At 35.0% G+C, this 27,719-nt stretch overlaps 1 protein-coding gene and 1 long non-coding RNA gene across 12 annotated transcripts in view; one reads left to right on the plus strand and one right to left on the minus strand.

The window, feature by feature from the left end:
• PALS2 (protein associated with LIN7 2, MAGUK p55 family member) overlaps positions 1-20,397 on the plus strand; it is a 106,793-nt gene extending 86,396 nt beyond the window's left edge. For all 11 annotated transcript variants that reach the window (XM_025464398.3, XM_025464399.3, XM_035698291.2 and 8 more), the window contains 4 exons: positions 955-1,116; positions 11,976-12,178; positions 13,179-13,307; positions 20,177-20,397. In XM_025464398.3, coding sequence (XP_025320183.3) covers positions 955-1,116; positions 11,976-12,178; positions 13,179-13,307; positions 20,177-20,353 — 671 coding nt within the window. In that variant the 3' untranslated portion in view covers positions 20,354-20,397. The remainder of the gene's footprint in view (positions 1-954; positions 1,117-11,975; positions 12,179-13,178; positions 13,308-20,176) is intronic.
• A 1,160-nt stretch (positions 20,398-21,557) lies between these two features.
• LOC112670586 (uncharacterized) lies at positions 21,558-27,029 on the minus strand. The gene is made up of 2 exons (XR_003143037.3): positions 25,558-27,029; positions 21,558-21,829 (listed from the first exon to the last, which is right to left on the minus strand). It is a non-coding gene; the product is annotated as an uncharacterized LOC112670586 (long non-coding RNA).
• Between the last annotated feature and the right edge of the window lie 690 nt (positions 27,030-27,719).

Here is a 27,719-nt window from a genome sequence, read left to right on the forward strand (position 1 = left end):
TTATAGACTTCAGAGCTGCCTCTACACTTGTAATAAAACTAAATAGCACACTATAATGGAAATAATAATAATAAAATAAGGGGAAAATAGACTTTCCCTTAATGTTGTTGTAATCTTCTGTGGAGAAATTATGCAAAGAAAGAGTTACTATTAAGATAATCACCTAAGGAGGAAGTGTTATTACTGCAGATTGAGAGTTATAACTAATAACAGGTAATATACTATTTCAAACCCACTTTGGCCTTATTATTCATTATATATGAAGGATATATATCCTTACAGCTTTCTTGCAAAATAGAAAACTTGCTCACTAAGATTTAATTTTGGAATGTGTTTTGACAAAATAGTTTGGCTCCAACATTTTATATATAAATTCAGAATCTTAAAATTTAGTTGTCAGCATGTTCGAATGCATTTATTTAATCAAACTGGTATTTGCTGGACTCAGCATGCAGTATTCATTCATTTATATTATTGGATGGGCATACTCATTCTATGGGACTTACTGAAGCAGCCACACTAGGTGTACTGCCATCTTTTATATCTGATATACACTAGTTGGCTGAACAAATTACATAAGCTAATTTGTAATTTGATTATATATATATTAAAGGAATTATTTCTAGTGATGAATTGATAAGGTTTAAGTGGATAGAATATGTGATGAAGGTAAAGCACAGGTATTTTCTAGCTTAGACAAATTTTTGAGAGCAAATAGATGGAAGCAGATGTTTAAATCAAGATATAAAATAGTTTATTGTACTTTACCAATATAAAAATGATTTTTAAAACTATTTTAAAAATGAATTTATGAAAACAAATCTCTAGTGAGTATAATTCAAGTGATATTTACCTATCCAACAACTAAGCCCTTATTGAACAGAATTGCAGAAGTTTTTCATCCATCTGAAAGATAACTGAATATGATGATTTTCCATTTACTTTTATATTTAGAATTTGATCGTCATGAAATCCAGATATATGAGGAGGTAGCCAAAATGCCTCCCTTCCAGAGAAAGACATTAGTATTGATAGGCGCTCAAGGTGTGGGACGAAGAAGCTTGAAAAACAGGTTCATAGTGTTGAATCCCACTAGATTTGGAACTACAGTGCCATGTAAGTTTTCTTTGCTGTTTAATTGAAATCAAAGAGTAGGGTGGGACAGATTATTATTTTTATTCCCGAAGGTTTTTTGTTTTTGTTTTTGTTTTTTTTTATTCATAGAAACACAGGCAGAGACACAGGCAGAGGGAGAAGTGGGCTCCATGCAGTGAGCCTGATGTGGGACTTGATCCCGGGTCTCCAGGATCATGCTCCAGGCCACAGGCGGCGCTAAACCACTGCGCCACTGGGGCTGCCCTCCCGAAGAATTTTTGAATATGCCAGTGGAAATAAACAAGTAGATGATCCTAAAAAACTCAGTGACTCTACAGCTTTCTTGAAATAGTTAATAGTTAAGTCCTGTCAGCTTGTCGCCCAGTGAGAGTAGCTTCTCCAAACTTTTTAATCCAGAAATGGTAGTTAAATGCAAGTATTAGGAGTTTTAGCAGAATCATTATTAACTTTGTATTTTGTACAACTGATGTTTATGTGAAAATTTATATTTTTTAACCCATTTTAGCAAAAAGAAAAGAGGGAAACCTGCTGAATCCTCAGACTGCCCCCCCCCCAATGTGGCCATCCCTTTGTGAATTTTGTGCATTCTCCCTTGTAGCTCTGTCCTACAAGATCATAAACCTGATTTTTGATAGCACATCAACAGTGATTCATCTTCCTGAAGCATTAATTAAGGTCACAAAGGTTGACATAAAACAAAAATAATAGAGATGGGAAGCCTAACTATTAAGTGAACTAAACATTCATTTTATGATCTTTACATTCTTTCCATATTTGCATATTTATGTGGAAAATTAAGCAATAATGTCAGAAGTATATACCTGATAAGAATAGATCACATCAAGAAGTTAGATGATGTCATAGACTTGTTATGAAGCCTAAAGCACATTTGTCTTTATTTTGTAAACGTATGGGCCTTTGCATATGGGAATCTACATGCTCTCTCCCCTGAACAATGCAGGAGACAAGCCAGCGTTGCCCTTATAACTCCCCTTTCTGTGTTTCTATTGCTGACTGAGCCCCTTTTTAATTAATATACCTATATCTTCAGGTATATTAATGCCATTAAGCCATTCTGAGTTAATTCTTAGCCTAATGTCACTCCATCTCTTTTAGGTGAATTTTAATGTTTCTCTGCTTTCATCTGGTATTTCAAGGTTTTATTTTCAGTGAGTAATCTTATTGCTAAAATTCTTAGGGTTTGGTTGGAGGAGTAATAACCATGTGTTATTTGTAATCTCTTCATGGTAAGGCCTTGGATTCCATTGTAGGCACTGCAAGTCACTAAATTCAGACAAATACTGGTTAAATAGTTAAGTAAAAACCTCTCTATGACCTAAGTATTTTAAGTATTTTAAAGTATTTTGTTTCTCATTTTATCAACTTAATACATGTACAGTATTTTAATCAAGTAGTTCTTAAAGTTATGTAAATAGAAAAATTAACTGCCTGTATTGCTTTGGCCTACTTACCAGAAAGAGTTGTTTTTCATGTTTGTTGCTATTTATTTGGTAGTCTTTCATATTTCTTAATAATGTCCTCATTCTGCAATTTCTTGCTTTATCCAATATAAGCTTTATCTTTTGACTTCCTGACTCACTTCCCAATATAAAAATAAGTCTGGTTTCAGTTCATTGAATTTTACTTTCTTAAACAGCTTCTCCCTCTCCTTCCTTCCATTCAGCAATTGCTGGAGTTCCTTTTTTCTTCCTGTCTTTCCTTGATTTTATGTGTGTATGTGTGTAATTTTTTTTTTAAACCAAACTCTCATCCAGTAAGTCATGTTTGTTTTCTTGGAGACCTCTGTCTCAAGAACCATAGACCTTCCTGCTTCAACGAAGATGAGATGCTCTCTGTTCTGTCTGTGCTGCTGTTGACATGGGAGTGTTTCCTTTTGTTGCTCCCCTGGGTTCACAGTAGCCTTGTTTTGCTGGGACATATCCTTTTGTAACCTTACAAGAAATGGTGTATGAGGTATAATTTCTTTATCTTTGTATTTGAAGATGTATATTTTCTGTCCTATATTTGATTGATTGCTTAACCAAGAATAGAAATTCGAGATTGTAAAACTCAAAAGAGGTTACTCTTGAATCCAGTTTTTTTTGATGCCACTGCCTTTGTAATCCTTGTTCTTTCATACATGACCTTATTTTTTTTTGCACAGACATTCAAGGTCTTTTGTTTGTTTCACTTTGTTGTTTTTCAATATTATGAAATTTAATAATGGTATTCCTTTGTGTACATCTTTTTTTAATTCATTGTGCTGATGACTAGTGTACTCTTCAGACTAGAGACTCATGTCCCTCAATTCTGAGAAATTGTTATTTCTTGGATGATTTCTCCATGTTCTCTCTGTTCACTTTTTGTAGAATCTGTTAGCTGGATGTTAAACATCCTGGATTCATCTTCTCAATGTCTCTCTCGGTCTCTCTCTCTTTTTTAAATCATGTTGTCTATCCCTTTTTTTTTTTTTTATCCTACTCTTTAAACGATTATCTTGAGTTTTTCATTTTCTATTCCATTGTTTTATCATGAGTAATCCTATTTTTCATTTTAGGATTTTCTATTTATTGGTTGTTTTTTCCACAGCATTGTTATTTGTGGGGGCTATATCTTAATGTATCTTTAAGAATAGTACATAGTATATCTTTCTTTAGGTTTTTGTCTATAGCTAAATTACCTCTGCTTTCCTCTGGGTTATTTTTTCTGTTTGTGGTATGTTTGTACGTATTTTCCCTTTTATGCTAGAGGATTTCTTTTTTTTATGTACTGATCCTTGGCGGTACATTCATACCTAAAAGTAAGTGTAATAACTGATTGGAAGCTCTGTGTACTTGAGCAGATCTGGGTAATTGGCTGAGCTTTATTATATGAGATAGGCAAGGAGAGATCTGTTTTGTTGAAGGAACCAAAAAGTTGGCATAAGATATTTTTGAGGGCACACCTGGAAGGCTCAGTGATTGAGTGTCTGCCTTGCTCAGGTCATGATTCTGGGATGAGTCCTGCATTGGGCTCCCTGGAGGGAGCCTGCTTCTCCCTCTGCCTATATCTCTGCCTCTCTCTCTCTGCTTCTCTCATGAATAAATAAAATCTTTAAAGTATATATATATATATTTTTTGAAGGGAGCTGTTAAATTTTCCAGAGAAGAGTTTTCAGATATCCCTCCTGCTGATACTGTTCTCTAACAAGATGGACAGAGAAGATATGGATTAACCTGCTCCATATCCATAATTACATCCCCCACCTCCAGTTTTCAGCTTCTTGCTTCAAAGTCCTAAATCTCTTTAGTGTTCTGGGGATAAAGTGGTCCAATTCTCATCCATAACTCTCTAACGCTTTATAGTTTATTCTTCCTTAATTTCTTTCAGTAATATTTGTAGTTTTCAGTGTACAAGTCATATGCTTCTTTTTGTCAAATTTATTCCTAAGTATTTGTTTTCCTCATTTCCTTTTCAGATTGTTCATTATAAATGTATAGCCTTGCTGAATTTATTTGTTGTGATTTTTTTTGCAAATTTCTCAAGATTTTTTATATATAAGATCATATTATGTACAAATAGAGATAGTTTTCCTTATTCCTTTAAACTGGGTTCCATTTATTTCTTTTTATTATCTAATTGCCCTGATTAGAACCTCCAGTGCAGCGTGGAATAGAAGTGGCAAAAGTAGACATCCTTGTCTTGTTCATGGTGTTAGAGATACCTATTCAGTCTTTTATCACTAAGCATGATGTTAGCTGTGGAGTTTTTGTAGATAATCTTCCATCAGGTTGGAGAAATTCTCTTCTATTCCTAGTTCATTGACTTTTTATCCTGAGAAGGTACTGATTTTTGCCAAATATTTTTTCTTTATTGAGACAATAACATGATTTTTTTATTCTTTTACAATAATTGTGTTCCTGTGGTAAATCCCATTTAGTCATGGTGTATGAACCTTTTGATATGCTTCTAGAATCAATGTGCTAATATTTGTTGAATATTTGTGCAGCTGTAGATAAGAGACACTAGTCCATAGGTTTCATTTCTTATTATGTTAGCTAATGTTGATAATAGTGATAGTACTAGACTCATAGATTGAATTGGGAGGTATTCTTTTCACTTATGTTTTTTTGGAGGAGTTTGTAAAGGATTGATGGTTTATTCTTCTTTAAATGTTTCATAGTTTACCCTTGAAAGCATCCAATCCCAGGATTGTTTTTGTAGGAGGTTTTGATTACTGATTCAATCTTGTTATAAGTCTGCTGGGGTTTTCTGTTTCTTTTTAATGAGTTTCAGAATTTCTGCAGCACCTATGGTAATATCCCCTCTTTTATTTCTGATTTTAGTAATTTGAGTCCTTGCTCTTCTTTTCTTGGTCAGTTTACCTTTTAAAGGTCTGTCAATTTTGGTGTTCTTTCAAAAAACTAACATTTGCTTTTTTTGATTTTCTGTATTGGTTTTCTATTCTCCATTTCATTAATTTCTGTGATAGTCCTATTTCCTTTTTGTTTTGGGTTATGTTTGCTATTTTTCCATTTTCTTTGGGTAGAATGTTAAGTTATTGGATTGAGATCTTCATTTTTAATAGGCATTTGCAGTTGTAAATTTCCTTAGAAGCAACTGCTTCAGCTGCATCTCATAAGTTTTGGTATTGTGGTTTTTGTTTTCATTCATCTCAAAATATTTTCTAATTACATTTATGATTTCCTGTTTGACCCATTGGTTGTTTAGGAGCATATTGTTCAATTTCCACATATTTTTTTAATTTCCCAGATTTCTTCTGTTACTGATTTCTAATTCATTTCATTGTGGTCAGGGGAACATTATATGATTTTATTCTTATTAAACTCTCTGGGACTTGCTTTATAACCTCAGATAAGATCCATTTTGGAGAATGTTCCAGGTATACTTAGGAAGGATATGTATTCTGCTGTCATTGGGTGGAGTCTTCTATAGAGGTCTGTTAGGTCTAGTTGGCTTATAGTACTGGTCAAGCCTTTTATTTCATTGTTGATCTCCTATTTGTTTTATCCATTATTTGAAAGTGTAAAGTGTGTTATTGAAGTCTTCAAATACTATTGTTGACTTAACTATTGCTCCCTTCAATTCTGTCAGTTTTTGCAGCATGTGTTTTGGGAATTCTGTTGTTAGATGTATATATGTTTGTACTTTTAAAATCATTTTGAGGGATCCCTGGGTGGCGCAGCGGTTTGGCGCCTGCCTTTGGCCCAGGGCGCGATCCTGGAGACCCGGGATCAAATCCCACGTCAGGCTCCCGGTGCATGGAGCCTGCTTCTCCCTCTGCCTGTGTCTCTGCCCCCCCCCCTCTCTCTCTCTCTCTCTCTGTGACTATCATAAATAAATAAAAATTAAAAAAAATAATAAAATCATTTTGATAGATTGACACTTTTATCATTATAAAATGTTCTTTGTCTCCAGTAATAAAGATTGCATTTATTTATTCATGAGAGACAGAGAGAGGCAGAGACATAGGCAAAAGGAGAAGCAGGCTCCCTGCAGGGGTCCTGATGTGGGATTTGATCCCAGGACCCCAGGATCACAACCTGAGCCAAAGAGAGATGCTCAGCCACTAAGCCACCCAGGTGCCCCAACAGTTTTTGTCTTTTTTATTTTGTATGATATATATATATCTCCACTCCAGGTCTATTTGTGTTACTGTTTGTATGGGGTATTTTTCAGTCCTTTTACTTTCAACCTACTGATGTCTTTGAATCTAAAGTATGTAGTTTAGGGACAGCATATAGTTGGATCATGGTTGCTTGTTTGTTTAAATCCATTCTACCAGTCTCTCTGCCTTTTAATTAGAGTCTTTCATCCACTTAATGTAAATGTCCCTCACCATGCGTTTACTTGATTGTTTCCCCATGATTAGGTTCAAATCAGGCATTATTAGAAAAATATAAAGTCATGTTTTATCCTTCTCTGAATGTTACATATAGGTACATCTTGTCAGTTTGTCCCATTACTGATGATGTTAACTTTGATTATTGATTTAGGTCATGTCTGATAGATTTCTTTACTATAAAAGGTAACTTTCATTTGTCATTAATAAGTAATCTGGCTGAGTGAAGTAAGTCAGTCGGAGAAGGACAAACATTATATGTTCTCATTCATTTGGGGAATATAAATAATAGTGAAAGGGAATATAAGGGAAGGGGGAAGAAATGTGTGGGAAATATCAGAAAGGGAGACAGAACGTAAAGACTGCTAACTCTGGGAAACGAACTAGGGGTGGTAGAAGGGGAGGAGGGCGGGGGGTGGGAGTGAATGGGTGACGGGCACTGGGTGTTATTCTGTATGTTAGTAAATTGAACACCAATAAAAAATAAATTTAAAAAAATAAAAAAATAAAAAAAATAAAAAAAATAAGTAATCTGTTCAAAGATACTTTGAAACTGTAAGTATTGTCCTCAACAAACTTTTACCAAATTGTTTTAGAATCCATCAATAATTTATTAATTTAAAATCTTTTCCTGAATTTGGATAAACAGCTACCAGCCCAATAAAATCCTTTCTCATATTTTTGGAATACACATTCATTTCCCAGAATCCTTGCAGTTAGGTCAGTTGACTAATTTGTTTCTGGCAAGTAGGTAACTAAGTGGTTTGTTGGATAACTGAGCTCTTTGGGAGTACAAACAGCAAAGAGCTTTATTTTCACCCAGTCACTGATTTCATCCATGCATTTCATGCACTGATTTCATCCATCACATCTTCTTTTCCTCTACTTTTCCTTCAGCCCCCTGGAAGATTCTGTAACTTTCTCATCTCTTTCAGTTAAGAGAACTGTGTTATTTTGCTAAATAAGACTTGTATTTTGAGTGCTTAAAAAAAGGCTACTCCAATTCAAAACTTCAGTCAGTGTTGCATCCAGTTCACTGTCTCTCCCTTTCTCACAGATCATTCCTGATCCTTGGCTTAGGTCCTATATTGTAAGGAGAAAAGTGTAGTTTGTTTTATTATTCTCCCTTCACATCCTGCTCTGCTACTTCTCTTTTTCAAAGGCAGGGCAGGAAGAAGTGGGGATAAAGGGCTGTCATGTAAAATCTTGCCTTTTGGAGACTGGAATTCTGTATGTCACAAATGTCCAAATACTGTCTCTTCATTGAGGCCTATTTTAGGTAGGTCTTTCTTAGAGATCTCCATACTTTGCCATTCCCTGGCCAAGGTATTTTTTTTTTTTTTTTTTTTTTGGCCAAGGTATTATGATCCAGCTGTCCCCTTGAGACCAATGCCAAGCTCCAAACCCATACTTCATATTCTCCTTTGCTTGGTTCTCTACCCTTCATTCTGTCTTATATAGGATACCTTCAGAGCAGTTCAAGCCAGGCTATCTTTTGAATACACACACACACACACACACACACACACACAGCCCACAGGAAACTCATTCTTGCTTTGCCAAACAGTGGAAGTATTAATCACCCCACTGCTACAATATGTCATCATGGGCTTCTGGGATTATCCAGGGAGATTCATTTTACCATGGAGTAAAGAAGAAAATAAAGCATTCTACCCTGAACCTACAATTGTTAACGTCAGTGACTCCTTTCTGAATATAAATAAGATAGAAGTAGTAGATAGATGATCCTGGGATAAAGTTGGCCATTTTTTAGTAAACTCTGAATGAGGAGGCTCTAAATCCTTGGCATTTTAGCTTCTTTTTGGGACTTCAGAGGGATACTGTGAGACTGGGAAAAAAAAAAGTCTTATTCAACATTCTCTTTATAAATACAGTGAACACAATTAAAATAGCTTCTAATTACAGAATTATATTCTAATTACAGAATCCTTATACTATTATATAATTTATATTATTTATATAAAAATTTGCATACTTTTTCTCCTACTTAACACACTGGTCTGTCTTTTCTTCAGATTCTTCAAACTTATCATTCACACCTTTTTGTTCTTAATGGTCCCTCAGCATGGAACCCTACCTCCCAAATCTTTAGATGCTTAAATTTTGTTTTGTACTCAGATCTCACCTTTTTGTAGGCCTTTGCTGGCCATTCCATCTAAAGTAGCCCCCCCACTACCTAGTAGTTATGTTTTAGCACTTAAATTCTTGTTTTTTATTTGACTACTCCCCTATATCCACATTCAAGACTATGTCCCATGAGAACAGAGAGCTGCTCTGTCTTTTGTTCTGCTTAGACCCAGAATGTAAACTAGGATCTGGCACATCATATATGCCCAAGAAATATTTAATGAATAAATGAATGAACAGTATATCATGAGCTTTTTCTTCACAAGACATTGTCATTATATATTTTTTATGTAAATAAGTCAGTCGGAGAAGGACAAACATTATATGGTCTCATTCATTTGGGGAATATAAAAAAATAGTGAAAGGGAATAAAGGGGAAAGGAGGAAAAATGAGTGGGAAATATCAGAAAGGCAGACAGAACATGAAAGACTCCTAACTCTGGGAAACGAACTAGGGGAGGTGGGCGGGGGGTGTGACTGGGTGATGGGCACTGAGGTGGACACTTGACAGGATGAGCACTGGGTGTTATTTTATATGTTGGCAAATTGAACACCAATAAAAAATAAATTTAAATTAAAAAAATATTATCCTAATATCCTAAGAGTGGAAAGGAACTTAAATATGTGGCAATATAGTTGTTGGATTTGGATTTTTGTTTTGTTCTGTTTGACTTTTCACTAGGTAATGAGATTGTAGTTGAAATTCACTTATAAACTAGGGGCAGGGATCCCCAAGTGGCTCAGCAGTTTGGAGCCTGCCTTCAGCCCAAGGTATGATCCTGGAGTCCCGGGATCAAGTCCCACATCAGGCTCCCTGCATGGAGCCTGCTTCTCCCTCTGCCTCTCTCTCTCTCTGTGTGTCTCTCATGAATGAATAAATAAAATCTTTATAAACTAGGGGCATCTGGTGGCTCAGTTAAGCATCTAGCTCCTTTTTTTTTTTTTTTTTTTAAGATTCTATTCAACCACTGAGCCACCCAGGCGTCCCAAACATCTGGCTCTTAATTTCACTCAGGTCACAATCTCCTGGTTGTGGGGGCAAGCCCTGTGTTGGGCTCTGTGCTCAGTGCAGAGTCTCCTTGAGATTCTCTCTCCATCTCTTTCTTCCCTGCTTATATGTGTGCTTACTCTTTCTACCTCTCTAAATAGATATTTTTTTAATTTACTTGTAAACTAAAAACATTTTGATAATAATTAAGTTTCCCTTAGCATGGAGGTTGTGATGGGGCAGTGTGTGTACCTATACATATTTATTTCAAGCAGCACATTCCCATTTATGGTTTCATTGTAGAGCTTCACCAAAAAAACAGTATTCTTCTAAAATTATATTCACAGGTATTGAGCCAGGTCCTACTATGTATTTATTTGGGAAATTTAAAATTGCCTTAGATGTTTTACCATATCACCTCTGGTGAATAATTCCAGAAACCTTAGACATCACACATTTTTTTTTTTTATATGAAAAGGCATCATAGCATCTTGAGGATCTTTAAGTTACTTTATAAACTGCTCTCCACATTGTCTGGGATGATCACCCTCAAGGCTGAGCCAGGAAACCACAGGGAAGAAAAGGAGTCTTCTTATACCTAATGATCTCATTTATAAATTAGACCTTATTATTGAGCTGAAGAACAGAATGAAGTTCATTCTGTTCTTATAAAGGCTTTCTTAATGTGTTATGCTTATTACACATAGTGAAAATATTGTCAATTTTTTATCTGGATTACTTTTTAATTGCATGTGCTTAATGATTTCATCAGATATTCTTCATGTATAAGAACTTGATTTTATATCTGACCTAGCCTAGATTAAATTAAGGCTAAACTAGAAAATCACATACACACACACAAATTACTTTTCTTCTTCCAAACTAGTGTTAACAAATTGGTAGAGAGTACCTAACTGTATCTTTGCAGCAGTTTAAAAGAGAATATCCTTTCCTGTGCTAGCTAGCCCAAGTTGCAAAGGAGTTGTATATCTCTGTAAGTATTCAGAACTCTAACCTATCAGACAAAAACAATCCTCTAAATTTTGACTTGGTCTATTAACTGTTATTCTCTCAGAAAAAAAATACTGTAGGTTAGAGTAGAGAAAGTTAGAACATAATGACATCAAGTGTGACTAGATCCACCACCAGGGTACGGAACAATTAACATTTCAGAATATCAGTAAGCAGTAAGCTAAAAGAAGGTTTAGTGTTAGGGTGAGGAAAAGGATAGATAATTTGTAGATAAAACTACATTTCAGAAGATTGATAATACTGACTAAAAATAGAATTTTGCTCACTTGTTGAGTGCTCAATTAGTAAGTGTTCAAGTGTAAAGAAAGAATATAATTGATACTCCTTGAGAAGGGGAATGCTGGTGGCAACTGGAAAAGATCTTCACTTACAATATACCTCATGCTTAGGTAGGACTCCTCATAGTTAAGAATTTAAATTTAAGGCTCTGCTTCTAGGTTAATATATTTTCAGATTCAAGCTGACTTTATAAAGCACTTTTTTAAAAATATAAATTGTGTGTATTGGGGACTACCTCTTAAAACATTCCTGTAGGTTAGGAGTCAGCAAACTTTTTAATTCAAGAGCTACATAGCAAATATTTTAGATTTTGTGTGCCATCTGGTCTCTGTCACCACCACTTTACCATTGTAAAATGAATGAAACCATAGGTAATAAAACAAATGAGGCATAGCTATGGTTTAATAATATTTTATTTACAAAAATAAGAAGCAGACCAGATTTAACCTTAGGTCATAATTTGCCAACCTCTGAACTAAATGGCATTGTGTCTGAAATCTTAGGTACCTTGTGCATTTTGGTATCAATTTTAATTCCTGCATTCTCTTTGTATAAATTCTCAACATTTAGTTACTTCACGGAAACCAAGGGAAGATGAAAAAGATGGTCAGGCATATAAATTTGTGTCACGTTCTGAGATGGAAGCAGATATTAAAGCTGGAAAATATTTGGAACATGGGGAATATGAAGGAAATCTCTATGGAACCAAAATTGATTCTATTCTTGAAGTTGTCCAAACTGGACGAACTTGCATTTTGGATGTCAACCCACAAGTAAGCTGCATGGATTCTAAAGTTGCTTTAAATTTTTAATTCCTGTGAAGTTTTTGTTTGGTTTTATTTTCAAATTTTGAGGGTGCCTCTTTCTATCACCTGTTGGTAATAGAGAACCTTAATACGCATCCACATCTAGTTAGATAAATCTCTGATCAATAATTAGGCCACAGAGGTTTAGATAACAATAGAACTTGATAGAAGTTTAATATTTACTTACTTGCTCAAGTAATGTGTAAATACACATTAGGAAATATTAATTTTAAAATTTCAACAAAGCTACAACAAAGAATAAAGAATTAAAGTCCCACACCTTCCCAACCAACACACACACACACACACACACACACACACACACACACCATTCTCTTCATTCTCATTCCCTATCTCTCTCTCCGACCCCTTCCCACCCCACTACATTCAACCCAACTTCCGTACTCAGATAATTAATAATAGTTTGGTATATATCTTTGTCATTTTAGTATGCCTTAAATACAATATATAGATATATCATTTTATTAGTTTTTTATGGGTTTTCTATTTTCCTCTGTTACATAAATAGGAAAATTCTGTATAGATTCTTTAGCTTTAGTTCTTTGTAATTGCTCCATAGTGTTTCGTAGTACAAATGTATATTAATTTATTTAACCACTGTCAGTAGACACAGATTATTTCTGCTTTTTCAATATTAACAGAATTCTACAAGTAACAGAGAAAGCATTTACATTATTCTTGATGATTTTTGGATCATTAAGTTCAATACTTTCCTTTTTCTGAGAATTAAAAGGTAGTATGAGGTCAGAACACAGTTAATGGATCACTATTTTAGGAAAGAAATATATGAAATCAAAAGGATAGAAGGGGGCAAGTATTAAATTACATCCTTAATCCTTAGAGGGCAGATAGACTTTGATTAGTTAGCATTTAGTATAAATTAAAGGGTAACATAATTCAAATTTTAATCCCATATAAATTAGTTTGTAATTATTCTTCTACACAGGCCCTGAAAGTGCTGAGGACATCCGAATTCATGCCCTATGTTGTATTTATTGCTGCTCCAGAACTAGAGACATTACGTGCCATGCACAAGGCAGTGGTGGATGCTGGTATCACGACTAAGCTTTTGACGGTGAGCAGTTCTTTTTAGGCTGACAATATTATTTTACTCCTAAGATTTTTTTCTTTTTTCTTTCTGGGCATGTTTAATTCTACTCATATTAATGAAATATACTATATACTATATGATGTGTTGCAGAATAAAAATTCATTAGATGTAGCTAGGATTTGGAATATTATGGCTTTTACTTAAAAATAATCATTCACTTTATTTTAAAACATAAGTTTATTCCTCCTATGTAAATGAAATGGAGCAATAGTAAAATATGCATATAAATCCAACTTTCATTTTATCAATGAGGAAACTGGGCTCCAAGACCATTAACAAGCATATTCATCATAAGGTTTACTACTGGTTGTTAGTTCTGACTTTTAGTTCCTGTTACCTGTTTTCTCTTGTTCTCCTCTCTCTTTTCATCTTATGGGAAATTTAAAATACATACAAAGGGGAAAAAAATGAGAACTTCCATATTCCCATCACCTAGCTTCAGTAATGTGTGGCCATTTCTGTTTCAATTAGACCTCTCTTCACCTCCGCCCTATCTTGAATTATTTTAAAGCAAATCTTTGATATGTCAACTGCAAATACTTTATCTATCTCTAAAAGATAAAGACTTTTAAAATATAATCATAACACTATTAATACAAGAAAATAAGGGCAACTTCTTAATATAAATATACTATCTATATTTGAATTTCTCCAAGATTTATAATTTTTTTTTACAGTTGATTTGTTCAAATTGGATCCAAACAAGATGAACACGTTGCATTTACTTGATATCTTCTAAATTTCTTTTTTCCCCCCAGCTTAGTTGAGGATAATTGACATATAATAAACTGTACATACCACAAGTACACAACTTGGTAAGTCTGGGCATATGGATACACCCATAAAAGCTATCACAGTCAGGATAATATACATGTCCATCACCTCCAAGGGTGTCCTTGTGCTCCTTCAGGATTCCTCCTTCCCACTGCATCTACTTCTTCCCACACTATTTCTACTTCTTCACACTAATTCTGAAATTACACAGTGTTAATCCTGTTTGTTCTTTTTCAGGTTTCTCTAAGTCTCTACTTAACTTTTTGAATATCTGAAATACAGTTATAATAATATTTTCATGTCATCATGTACTAATTCTGACATTTGTGTCAGTTCTGGATCAATTTTGACCTGAATGACTTTTCTTCTCACATTGGCCATATTTTCCTGCTGCTTTTCCTAGCGATTTTTTATTAGGTGCAAGACATTGTGAGCTTTTGTTCGAGGATATACTTGTTGAGAGATGGTTTGTTCCTTTCAGGTGTTGCTTTTAAAATGTTATGTAAGACCAGAACAGTTCTTAATCTAGGGGCAGTTCTCCATCCTGAGGCAAGACCATTTGAGGACTCTTCCAAATGGCCTGTGCATATTGAAGAGGTCCTGTCCCTGGCTCAGGTTGAATACTTTTCATTTTTTTCTGGTGATTCTTTGGTGGCCTCAGGTAGATTTACACAGCGCTGATTGGTATACAGCTGTATGCTGGAAGAGGGAAAGGTTTGCCAGTCTCTGAAGTTTTCTCTCCATGCTGCTATTTTGTTCAGGTATTCTGTCCTGTGAACTCTTGCCACCCTGGTCTCTGAGCTCTTAGGTCTGTCCCAACTTGGAATATTGGGTAGGCTCTTTCTGGGCTCCACCTTGTATACTGCAGCCTAGAAAGTCTTTCAAGACAGTTGGGTTAGTTTTAGGGCTCATTTCATTTGTTTCTCTGAGATATCAGTCTTCTGTTGCCTCATGCTCAAGGTCTTAAAAACTGTTTTTCCATACATTTTTTTCTTTTCATTATCCAATGGGAGGGTTAGTTTAATTTCTGTTACTACATCTTAGCTGGAAGTAGACATCCCTTTACTCTGTTCTAATCTGTAAATTCTCACTTCCCACCCTCCCCTCTTTGTAGCCTTCAATTTTAGTTCAAAAAAATGGGTTAGGGCACCTGGGTGGCTCAGTTGATTAAGCATTTGACTCTTGATTTGGGCTCATATCATGATCTCTGGGTCATGAGATCAAGCCCTTCCTCTAACAAAAACAAACAAAACAAAACAAAATTTGGATCAGTTATCCTATAGAGTGCTACAAAGTCTAGATTTTACCAATTCTGTCCCCATTGTGTCATTTCCCTTTGTTGCCCATATTTCCTGTGAACTAATAGAGGCTTGATCAGATGATACAGGTTTAGTTTTTTCCCCAAGAATAATTAATAACTGGTACTTGTTTTATTACATTTTGAGGCATATGAAAGGCTTGCTCTTTTTGTGATAAGGTTAATCAGTGGATTCAGATGTTGTGAGCCTGATCTGTAAAGTTCCCCAGTAGCTTTTTACCTAGTGATTTTGGCAAGCTTTATTCATCTTTGCCCAGATCACTTATTTGTTTAGGAATTTTAAGATGATGATAATCAGTTTGTCATTCTGAATTTATTTTTTATTTTTTATTTTTTTAAAGATTTTATTTGTTTATTCATGAGAGACACACAGAGAGAGGCAGAGACACAAGAAGAGGGAGAAGCAGGCTCCGTGCAGGGAGCCAGATACAGGACCCGATCCCGGGTCTCCAGGATCACGCCCTGGGCTGAAGGCGGCGCTAAACCGCTGAGCCATCCGGGCTGCCCTCATTCTGAATTTATAAACTAGAGTTCTTCTAAGAAATAACTTTTCCAAAAAAAAAAGAAATAACTTTTCCTCAACTAGTTGATTGAAGTAGAGTTCATATAGGAAAGTCAGGGTATATGCTGATAACTTTTTATGAGTCCATTTTCAGAATAATGGATTGTTCTGAGAGCCTCCAGAAGTAACAGCTGGTCAAAGGTTTGTTTTCTTTGTTTTTTAGTTTCATTATGAGCACCTAATGTGAGTTTTTGATGTAGTTACTCTATTACAGTTTTTCTTATTGATGCTCAAATTGTCCCATCTTTGACCAATAGGAGTGTATTCAAGTTGGCCCTTGCAAAGTTACTTCATGAGCCCAGTAGTCTCAGCTTACTTGCTCATCTCTGGTATGACAGATGCTCCAAGCTCCTCTTATACATATCCTATTCTAGGCCAGTTATCAGCTGTTTCTTCAAGAAGCTCTGGTTCCTTTTAGAGTAAATAGTGTTTTAAGCTACTACCAGGAGTGTATGTTGTCACAAGATTGATCATTTCTAGCTATGTCTTTCAGGTAGACAGAACTAGGATATATGTTTTTCTGTTGCATGTTTGAAAGAAACTGTATCATGAATTCATACTGCTACTTCCTATTCAAATTAGAAAATGAAGGCTTTTATTTAACCTCTTTTATCTTATGGATATCTCCATTCTGAGTACTGAGTATCCCAGTTCTCAAAAACACTGGGAATGTTAGACTTAGAATATCACATAATTGCTCATTTGCTTTATCCCAATGTACACACACAACAGTCTGAGAATAAGTACACCCAACATTGCCAGATGTGATTACCACAAACTGTGTTTTGTTTTGTTTTGTTTTGTTTTGTTTTGTTGTGGGGGTTTTTTGTCCTTAAGGTTTATCTGAGTATATACAGTCAGTTGTTTTAAAGTCCCTTGGAATACTTTCCCTCTGTACTTAGTTTAGTTACTACTCTTTTTGATGTTTAAATCGGCCTATGTTTTGCTTGAAGGAATGTTCAGCTTGTCTTTTGAGTCTTTTTAACATAACCTAATAATCTTTGATAAATCTTTACTTCCTAGTTAGACAAGCTGTTCCAGGTTTTCTTGCACTTTTCTTGGCCCAGGCCTAGAACCAGCCATCCAAAAAACTTGGTTCCTTTCCGTTGGAAATGGTATTTAGAGACAGTATAGGTGCTACAGTTGTGTGCTCAACTTATTTGCTTCTTATTTCCGGGCTTTTCAGTGCCAGATATAGGAAATACATTTTCGTTTTTTAAAAAACACACATCATTTGTTCAATTTGAGAGTTCCAATTTGAACTTTACATTATTTTACTTCTTTGACTCTATATTTTTTTCCTTATGTTGAAAATCTTGGTTCCAGATGATATTAACATAATTTCTTACTTTACATATATAAACTAAGAACCCATTGTATATATATATAAATGATATATGTGTGTGTGTGTGTGTGTGTGTGTGTGTATATATATATATATATATAAAATTTCTAAGTAACAATATCAATATCAACAGTATAAAAACATTTAAGTTTCAGGCTTTTAAAAAATTGTTCCTAAGATATATCCCACTGGGTATTATTTTAAAGTCACTGAAATAATTCCTTTCTGTGTGGTTAAATCATCAACTTGAAACACAGGTTTATGGGCCGCCCTGGTGGCTTAGTGGTTTAGCGCTGCCTTCAGCCCAGGGCATGATCCTGGAGGCCCTGGATCGAGTCCCAAGTTAGGCTCCCTGCATGGAGCCTGCTTCTCCCTCTGCCTGTGTCTCTGCCTCTCTCTTTCTCTGTCTCTAATAAATAAATAAAATCTTAAAAAAAAAAAAAAAAGTTTCATTTTGCTTTTGATTTTTAGGTATTGCTCTTTGTTTTATTTGTATTTAGTTTTGTTGTATATTTCTATACATTCCATAGTTCTAAAGTAAATCTTAACAGAAAAATCTAGCTTTTCTCTGTCATCTCCATTCCCACCTACATAGATCATTTTCATAATTTTTTTAAATATAAGCAAGTATGTATGTGTACCCTCCCTCCCTCATTTCTTTAAAAAGTAGCCTATTGTACTGAGTAGTTTGCATTTTCCACTTACCAATATATTTAGAGAATCTCCCTTTTTTTTTAAATGAAGCAGATTGCTCATGACTGTAATACATAAGAATTGTTTTCAAGTTGAATCGAGGTTGTTTACACAACTAAAGATATTTTAATTGTTTCCAACTGACTTAGAGATGTCAGTGAAAATATTAACTGAAATGTAAGCATAGTATCCCTCAGTCCTAATTCGGAACTCATTTCTCTCTATACTTCCCTTTTGGTATTTTCACAAAACTCATTTTCTTATATACCATCATTATACTGATGATTCCTTGTTAGTGTATAGGTAACCCAGAACTCAGAGCTCCACCTTGCATAAACCATTGCTACTTAGCTTACATCTGCACTTGGATGTCTCCTGAAACATTTTAAACTTAACACGTACAAAACAGAACATTGTGTTTCCCCCCAAAAAATTGTGCTCTCCCTACTCCCACTCCCCAACTCTGCATTTTCTACAACTTATTTTACATCTTGATTGATTCATTCATTCATTCATCACTTTTCATATCCAACCCATCAGCCAATCTTGATGAATTTATCACTAGAATGTATTTCCAGTCTAGTTTCATTTCCATCTCCTCTTTCTCCATCACAAGCCAGTGTGACCTTTCTATTGCATGTGAGTTCTCTACAACCTAGCTCTCGTACTCATCTCAAGGTCTCACCTCTGTCCTCAGTCCCTCCATTCCTCCATCCATCCTGGTCTTTCAGTATCTTAAAAATATCAGGGTCATTTCCCTCCCAGATTTTGCATTGGTGTTTTCTCTGACTAGAATGCTCTTTCACCCACTATAGTTCTCGACTTAAATGTCATTTACTTGGTGTCTTTGTAATCACTCTTTCTAAAGGAGAATTTTCAAAATTCTTTGTTCCTGATTGGTTTCTTTTATAGTAGTACTTATTACAACTTGGAACTTTTTGTGTTTTTTGCCTTTAATCTGTCTCCTTCTCTGGAAGATAGGAACCCACTCTGTCTTATTCATTGTTGTATCTACAGATGATGAAACATTATAGACATCTTAATAGGAACTCAATAAATATTTGAAGAAAATGTAGAAGTACTGTGGAACTTCAAAGTAGTTGCAATATACTTGTTCATGTAGAACCCACTACTTATTCATTCTTCACATTCCAAAATGGCTGGAAATATTATACAAAATATAAACAATGTTAGCTAAATAAATATGTGTGTATGTGTTGATGAGGGTAGGAAGCATGTAGTTAGTCTTCAAAATACATTTCTAATATTTTCTTTCCTAGAGATAGGCAGCAGATTTGGCTTTGAGCTTAACAGGCACTGCAGAATGGTTTCCATAATCTACAGAACCCATAAGATAAATTTTTGAGCTCTTTCCACGCCACCATAATGGTACACATGTATGTCCTGGCAGATGCTCTCAAGAGCATTAACACTGATGAAAGGAGTGCCAGGTTCCTACTAGGCCATGCCCAAAGTCATTACCTAGTTTCTAACCTGGATGATGAAGCATGGTCACTTGGCTAATTTGAAATCATTGATTACAGAGCTGGGAAACTCGTGAAACTCATGAGCAGGTTAAACAAGCGTGGAATGATCAGCCCCAGATTTTATGTACAACTCAAAGATCTAGAAAAATGGCATAATATTCTGTTCCTCTCCTACCAGTTTGGTTTCATTATACTGACAACCTCAGCTGGCCTCATGGACCATGAAGAAACAAGACAAAAACCCACAGAAGGGAAAATCTGGCATTCTTTTTCTAGTAATAGAACATATACATGCAAATTTTTAAAAAATCATTTGAAAAGCATGATAGATTTGGGCTGGAAACTGCAATAACTCTTTTATTACCTTAGATTTCACCCTAAGATTATGGTCAGCAATAATTAGGAGTCTTATCCTAAGATCAGTGAAACAGAAGATACAGAATACTCATAAAGCAAACATGAACACCGCTGGAAAGACTAGGATATGAACAGATGGTAATGTCTGTTTTAACACTGTATAGATTAGATTTTGAGCATTAATGTCAGAATCACCATAAACAAAAGTCCAACGTACTTATGTTCACTTTGAATTGGTGTTTAAGCAAGTAAATACACATTGTGATAGAAACATTTCCTTTTAACATTCTTTGACAGGACTCTGACTTGAAGAAAACAGTGGACGAAAGTGCACGGATTCAAAGAGCGTACAACCACTATTTTGATTTGATCATCGTAAACGACAATCTAGACAAAGCCTTTGAGAAACTACAAACTGCCATAGAGAAGCTGAGAATGGAGCCACAGTGGGTCCCAATCAGCTGGGTTTACTGATGATTCAATAGGTTCATAATGGAAATAAAACTTTTTAAAAGTGACTGCAAAAAATAAGCCTTCTACTGAGAAAATACATGCACAGATAGAAGATATCTGCCAAGTTCAGGCATTTTTATTGTGTAGACTGAAATACCAGTACACTATTCTGAATTTTTATATAAAATGTGGTTGGGAAGGTGTACTAATATATAATTTATCTTAATTTTTCTAACTTTTTATGGATAATCTTTCTATTCATACCACATAAAGAAATGCGTTGAAGCATTTTGTATATGTTTTGATTTAGTACCCTTGCCTTTTTCATCAAAGGAATTTTCAAATCCTTCATTCTCGCATTGGTCTCCCATTTTCACTGTGATAATGAATACTTGAAATAGTTTTGTAAAGCTGTCCTTTAGTTCAGTATTTAGTGAAGGGTCAATTACTCTTATTAGGAAAAAACAGTAGTTATTGGCCTTCTTTCCTAATATAAATTCTTACAGAAGCAGAACCTTCCAAGGTACAGAATGTCAGTACCTTCCAAGTCTGACAGCAGAAGTCTGCTCAACACTACATGGTTTCATTGTTTCAGAGATACATGGCTATCCATTCTAACTTAGGCAGATATATTGGTTTTTTCCCCTTCATTTCCATCTTGAGGGGAAAAGTGAACAGCAATACTTTGCACTCTCATTTGTTGCTATGACAGGCTGAGGCCAAGTGAATGTGTACACAGCAAGTAAGACCATGCAGGCTAAGAGAGTGCCTTATCATGTAACATAGCAAAATGACACATAAAAAGTTGATTTTCACGTGTAGAAATTTGACAAAAATGATCCTACTGCTTTTGACAGGTTTTTACTGGGATATGGTCAGCAAATGTATCATGCCTCTGCAAATTTCTGTGATGCTTTAAAATGCCTCTAAGTTTGCCAAGTGGGGGATTTTGTGAACAATTGGCGTGCTTTTGAAGTGTGATGTGATTGTTAGTAGATTTGTTAAATCTGTTGTGTTGAGAACCAAATCCATTGAACAACTTATGAGATTTGGAAATGATTGTCAGCTGTTTTTTCTATATAATATATATACATTATATAATATGTACATTGTATGTATTATATAATATATATTATGTAAGGCTTTATATATTTTTTTTTACGTCTCTGTTAGGAAATACACCTTTTGGTTTAATAGAAAACAGCTCTTTAGATGCATTAACATATTCAGATTTTAAAAATTCATCTCAGTTTAATATCTTCCTTTAGGATTCTTGGATGGTATAAATTCCTCAAACATATGTACAGATGTAGCTCATCATTAAACTAAGTTAGCCATCTTTTATATTGCTGCCAGTTTTTCACAGGAACAGTATTCACATCTACAGGGTTAGGTGCTTGTGATTGATCATCATTGTCTGTGGTAGACCAGGCACCTGGTTGTTGAATTTGTTGTCTCCTCAGCCAAGCTATCACCTGGAACACCAGCCAGGAAGAGCTTAGAGGGAAGAGAAAATACATGGCAATAAGCACTTATATGCACACATTGCTTTAAATCTTGAAACAAAACACCCAAGTTGCTGTATTGTTAAGATTGGAAATGTGTAGGTATTTTTTTATTCTAGAGTTTCATATCCAGAGCACGAATCCATGTTCCTTGTCCTAGAATAGGTAATTAGTGGTAAAATGGATTATACCCTTTTAATAACTTTGGTAACTTTTAAACCACATATATTTACATCAAATTCTTGGCTTCTCAAAGCAACCTGAATCAAAGCACAGCGTCATGACTTAGTGTTTCAACACTGTAAATTTTAAGAGAAATTTCATTTCCATGTTCTCAGGAAATGTGCGGTCTTCTGCGGTGTGCCTTCATGCTGCTGCACGGAGCCTCTTTGAACAGCTTTGGGATCATTGTAGCAGCACAAGAAGTTTAATAACCACAAAATATCTCAACTGTCGTGACATAATGGAGATGATTTTTACATTAATATTTTTAGCCTTCTCATATGGTATAAGATGCATATTATGTAGAAAATAGTCTACACTTAAAGGATTTCTATTATAAATGGTTTTCATGACTAACTACTTAATATATACTAGATCCTCCATGATATAAAAAGAAATAATGCTGTTTAGTTTATTTCAGTCTAGATGCCAGAACTGAAGAGAATAAATTCAGAAAAGTTCACTGTATCTCAGTAGAGTCATTGAACTTGAAAGTGAAGTCCCATCTGAGTCTGCTGGACCTGGTAGAGCTCTGTTGGGTCAAGGCATTCCAGAGGCCCCAGGGTTCTCCCGAGGCAATGAGAGTATTGTAATCAGTGAAGTGTGAACTTCTCATATGGGAAATATCTAAAATAATTAGCTTTCCTGAAGAGAAAACAGTTTAAAATGATGCTGAACAATTGGTAATAGTTAAGATACACATGCAGGTGCACATGCCTTTGGAAAACATGTGCCAATACATTAATGCACCTGAGGATTCTTTGTGGACAGAGAGTGTCCACATCAGCATTCAGGGCATGTCTATAGTATATACGTATATATTTTTGATTTTCAAATGTACAAATACCAGTAGAGGTGATGTTCCTGGATAAGTCATGTTACACTATAACTAGTGGAATATATGTGATACATTACAAGTAGAGTTTCACTTTTATTCCAGCCATTTGTTGATTATGCGGTCTTAATTTCTGTTTGGTATTTGTATATTATCAAATATCTAATACATCAGGACTTTTACTTTTGCCAATTCTTAACTATACAGTTGCTGAATATAGCTTTCTAAAATAGAAATTCTATCATAAACCCAGTATGATTACAGCAATAGTAGCCTGAACCCTAGATTCTAGAATCTAGTAAATTTACTTTTAGTAGTTTATCAGGACAAGTTTTCTTTAAAAGAGTAAATTGGTTATTAACACAAATTTAGGATATAATGCAAATTAGCAATAAAATACAATAGCATAGCATTATAGATTATGGCCACATACTAACTGCTTTGACCGTACTATCCCAATGGCAATAAAAGATGATCTTTGCTTTAAAAATTGATTAACTATGTACTTACTGTTACATAAAACAACAAGTGTCCTATCCGGTGGTTGGAGTTGATTTTTAAGATGGATAGCCATGGAGTTAGGTACAATTAATTTGAACTGGTAAATATTTGAACATAAAAGTTTTGAAAATTGGTCAAAATAGTGATTGATTACTTAACATCGTACTTTTATGACTTCTGAAACAACACTCCATTTTCCAGAAATCACAGGCTAGGGAGCCAATAATTTTGTAGTAATGAATCTTTTTACTAAATATGGAAAAAGAAATCCTGAACTTTTATGTACATATATAGGTCATTTTTTAAATGTCTGAGTCACCGTATATATAATATATATATAGCCATATGTATAATATGTAACATTCTCCCAAAATACATGAATAATAAAACTAAATATGTTCACCCATGTAACTATAGCTAGTGTTCTTAAATGTTTACTCCCAAATTCTTAGACATTCTGAAAGTTTTCACATTGTTTTATAAGGCTCTAGTTTTACTTTGAGGCAGATACTAATCTCCTTTCTGAAAAATATGATGAAATTAAGCTCAGAAAATTATTATAACTTAATTTCCCTAAGCAAAAAGGACAGAGTTCTAGATGGCAGCATCTTGGGAAATAACTTAAACTTTCAAATGAATTTGTGATATGGTTCAGGCTTAGAGATTATGGTAACTGCCCTCCTCTTGTTCCAATGGATTTGCTGTAAGAATTCATGTAATAACATCTGTAATGTATTTTAAGTTCTTGAGCAAAATTTAGGATCTTAAATAATAGGATTATTGTATATAGTACAAGTGAATATTCACAAACTTTTAAGAATATAGTCAACTAATAAATTCAGCATCATTTTTTGAGTATACTCTGTATTTGAAGAAGATAATTCTATAATTCTTAAAAGGTAAGATTGTTTTTGAATTACATTTTTGTTAGCTTCAAGTTTTATTCATTTTTTAGTATTTCCCATAATTCATTATGTTACTTTTTGTATTCCTGGAATGGTTTAGTGCACAGAATCAAAAATGAATCTTTAATACACTAAAAAGTGAAACTGATATTTCTAAGGTAAAAACTTTAAAGCATGGTTTGTACCACTTTTGCAGTACATTGCACTTTCTTTAAAAATAATCTGTTAAAAATAGAGATGGTGTACTACTTCTACTAATTGAGATTCTGATTCTGACCATGCGACCTTTGATAGAATTTATATTTTCCTTTTAATATTCCACCAGTTGAGTAAGGCTAGCTTATATATTTGTCTTCACCTTAAATTACAAGAAGTAATTTGTGACTAATGTGATAAATGCTAGACTGAAAAATCCTTCTTAGGCTACTTTTATGTGTTTATTATACATATTCACTTATATTGAGGTTGCTTATCTTTTAGTTCTTTTAAAGTGTTTCTCTTTCAGAGGTAGCATAATAAATGGTACACACCTTTCAATAATTCTACCTCCAGTTTCAAAACAGCTCTGAGGAGGGTCTGTTGTTCTCTCTTGTGACCTTAGTCAGGAGGTCCATGTTCATTGAGAATCCACTCTTAAAGCCAAACCTTTAACAAATTCTCATATCAAATGAAATGTGAGCAATCCAGTACTCTGACACCCAAGACATTCTGATCTTTGCCCCTTAACTCTCCCTACCTTAGTTCTTATGCCTGAAATTTATCACCACAGCCCTAGTGTTTAACCGATGGTATTAAGTTTTAAAAGTGTCTGTTTCTTTATAGGGAGAAATGTTAGCTCCAGTTAGTGGATCTTGAATCCAACATGACATCTTAGTTGCATTCTCTTTCTAATTGCTTCACCGCCGTTGGCCGATAACGCAGCGCTGTGATAAATCTGACTTGCCTCCACACACCAGAATCAGCCAGAAGTGACAGTTCTTCCCTTTTTCTTTTTTCCTATACTAGTTTTTACTGTTTTCTAATTCCCAGCACAAACTGAATGATCACCTCTAGAGTGAATATAAATGCTGCTACGTACTTGGGAGGGTGAATGATTCAATGTTTATAAACCTGTCTTGAGTCCCACTGAATAGGTATTGTTGCTTCCACAAAGCAGAAGCCACAAGGTCTTATTTTAAAAGTTGGAACTAGATGTCTTTGTTGCACTTCAGCAACAGCAAGCTGGAGGTAGAAACTTACATATACAACAGGCCATACCTGAAATTTGGCTTTCCTCATATCAGTCGAAGTGGCCAGAAGCTTAGAGGAAGTGGAAAAAAACAGAGCATTCAAAACTCCTCAGCTATAAATGATCACTGTCAAAACAGAAGTCCTCACCAGTTAAAATATGTGGTTTTCATCTTAAATATGAGAGGCAGGCAGTAGTTTAGAAACATTGCTTTGAAGACCTAAAGCTCGTTCTGGTAAACGTGGTCCAAATGAGGAATGCCTTCATAGTTTCAGGTGGAACCAGGTTTGAGGAATAGCTCATCTCCAACTGTAATTTAAATACAAGATAAATATTCCTTTGGCCATGTGTACACTTTTAAAAACTGCCAACTCCTGTTTCTTTGGTAACATCGATTTTTAAGGAAGTGGGATCTAGGGTTTTGCTGGAGAAGAATGAACACTAGGGTTCAGCAGCAAGTGTAGTTTTCTGCATGTTGAGTTCTCTTAGAGCCTGGGGAGTATTTGATGTGAAAACCTTGCTTTGGGGATTTTTTTTTTCCATTTCAGTTTGGTATATCTTTAATTTTGAACACAAATGCATGTTCTTTTTAACCTCTAGTCTTTGAAATAATTATAGAACTTTTTTTTTTAATGGGCAAAATGCTTGTCAGCAATCTAAAATTAAAAGCTGAACAAGCTGCTAAAGTTATGTTTCTGATGAAAAAGTTTAAAAATAAAATTTAATTGCTACTGCTTTCCAAATAATTGTACTAGTTCCTGTATAAAAGAAACATCACTGCTGTCCTTGTAAAAATAATTTTCCTTACATTACAATTAAGTATTGATTTTTCAGAAACTATCCCTATAAATTTCTTTTCACTTATTTCCATATGCTGTCCTAAACAAAAACTATTGAAATGTTCAACATGTGAGATTGTATATTCCAAGTAAAATATTTTTGTATATATAAAAATAAATATTTAATAATTGCAAAAATATGTAGTGTTTCATTTATAGATAGAATTAAGGTTTAGAAATAAAATATGGAGGATATCTGATTAGCTTTTTAAATGCTAATAATCTTTGTAAAAAGCCTGTAATAACATTTAGTTTTTCCACCAAAATAAATATATAAATTTTTCACCTTCTTCTCTTCTTTAACAAGGAAACCCCCTAATTACTGTTTCCTCTATCCCAGCCCAAGCCATTTGGTGGCTTTCAAAGGTGATGTACTCAAGGAAAAAATGTCAGAAACAGGGAAGATTAAAATATAGGAACAAGAAAAGGCTTCTATGCTTAGATGGCATGAGATACTAGGACCAGCTAGCCAAGCAAGAGAAGCCCCGGTGGGAAAGGCAACGCCTGCTGTGGCACAGCTCGGTCCTGAGGCCTGCAGTGGAAAAGGGAGGTGGAACCATCAGGCTGGCCAACAGGTGAAGGCAACTGTACTGTGGGTGAATTAGGAAAGCTGGTTTCCAGAAAAGATACTTTGCAACTCTTTCTCAGGCTAGTTTCTGGGATTCCTTACCTCATCCTTCAGAAATCACTAGTCCAGTGTACTTCTCATGTCTCCCAAAGAATTAGGTTTTAGATTGTTCATTCTTTCATCTTACACTGTCAGTTTTCTCTCACTACAGTAAAAAAAAAAAATTACCACAAAAATTACCAGATTAAAACACAAACTCTTGGGATCCCTGGGTGGCGCAGCGGTTTGGCGCCTGCCTTTGGCCCAGGGCGCGATCCTGGAGACCCGGGATCGAATCCCACATCGGGCTCCCTGCATGGAGCCTGTTTCTCCCTCTGCCTGTATCTCTGCCTCTCTCTCTCTCTCTCTCTGTGTGACTATCATAAATAAATAAAAATTAAAAAAATAAAAAAAAATAAAACACAAACTCTTTAAGTTGGAAATCCAACACAGATCTCAGCAAACTAAAATTGAGCCATTTCCCAGGGCCTGCCCTCACTCTTACCACAGGAGAGAATCTGCTTCCAGGCTCCTGCAGGTTGTTGGCAGATTTCATTCAGTTCCATGCTGTTGTAGAACTGAGGTCTCCACTTCCTTACAGGCTATCATGTGGACTGCACTCTTGTTCTCGAACTGACCTTCCTCTGTCTCAGAGCCAGCAGCAGCACTGAATCCTCTCTATGCCTCCTCTTTCCTGCATTTTCTTTGGCGGAGTTTCTCACTGCTCTTCTGCCTTCTAAGGGCC

The sequence above is a fragment of the Canis lupus genome, chromosome 14, assembly GCF_003254725.2.
Source record: "Canis lupus dingo isolate Sandy chromosome 14, ASM325472v2, whole genome shotgun sequence".
Taxonomy (NCBI): Eukaryota; Metazoa; Chordata; class Mammalia; order Carnivora; family Canidae; genus Canis; species Canis lupus.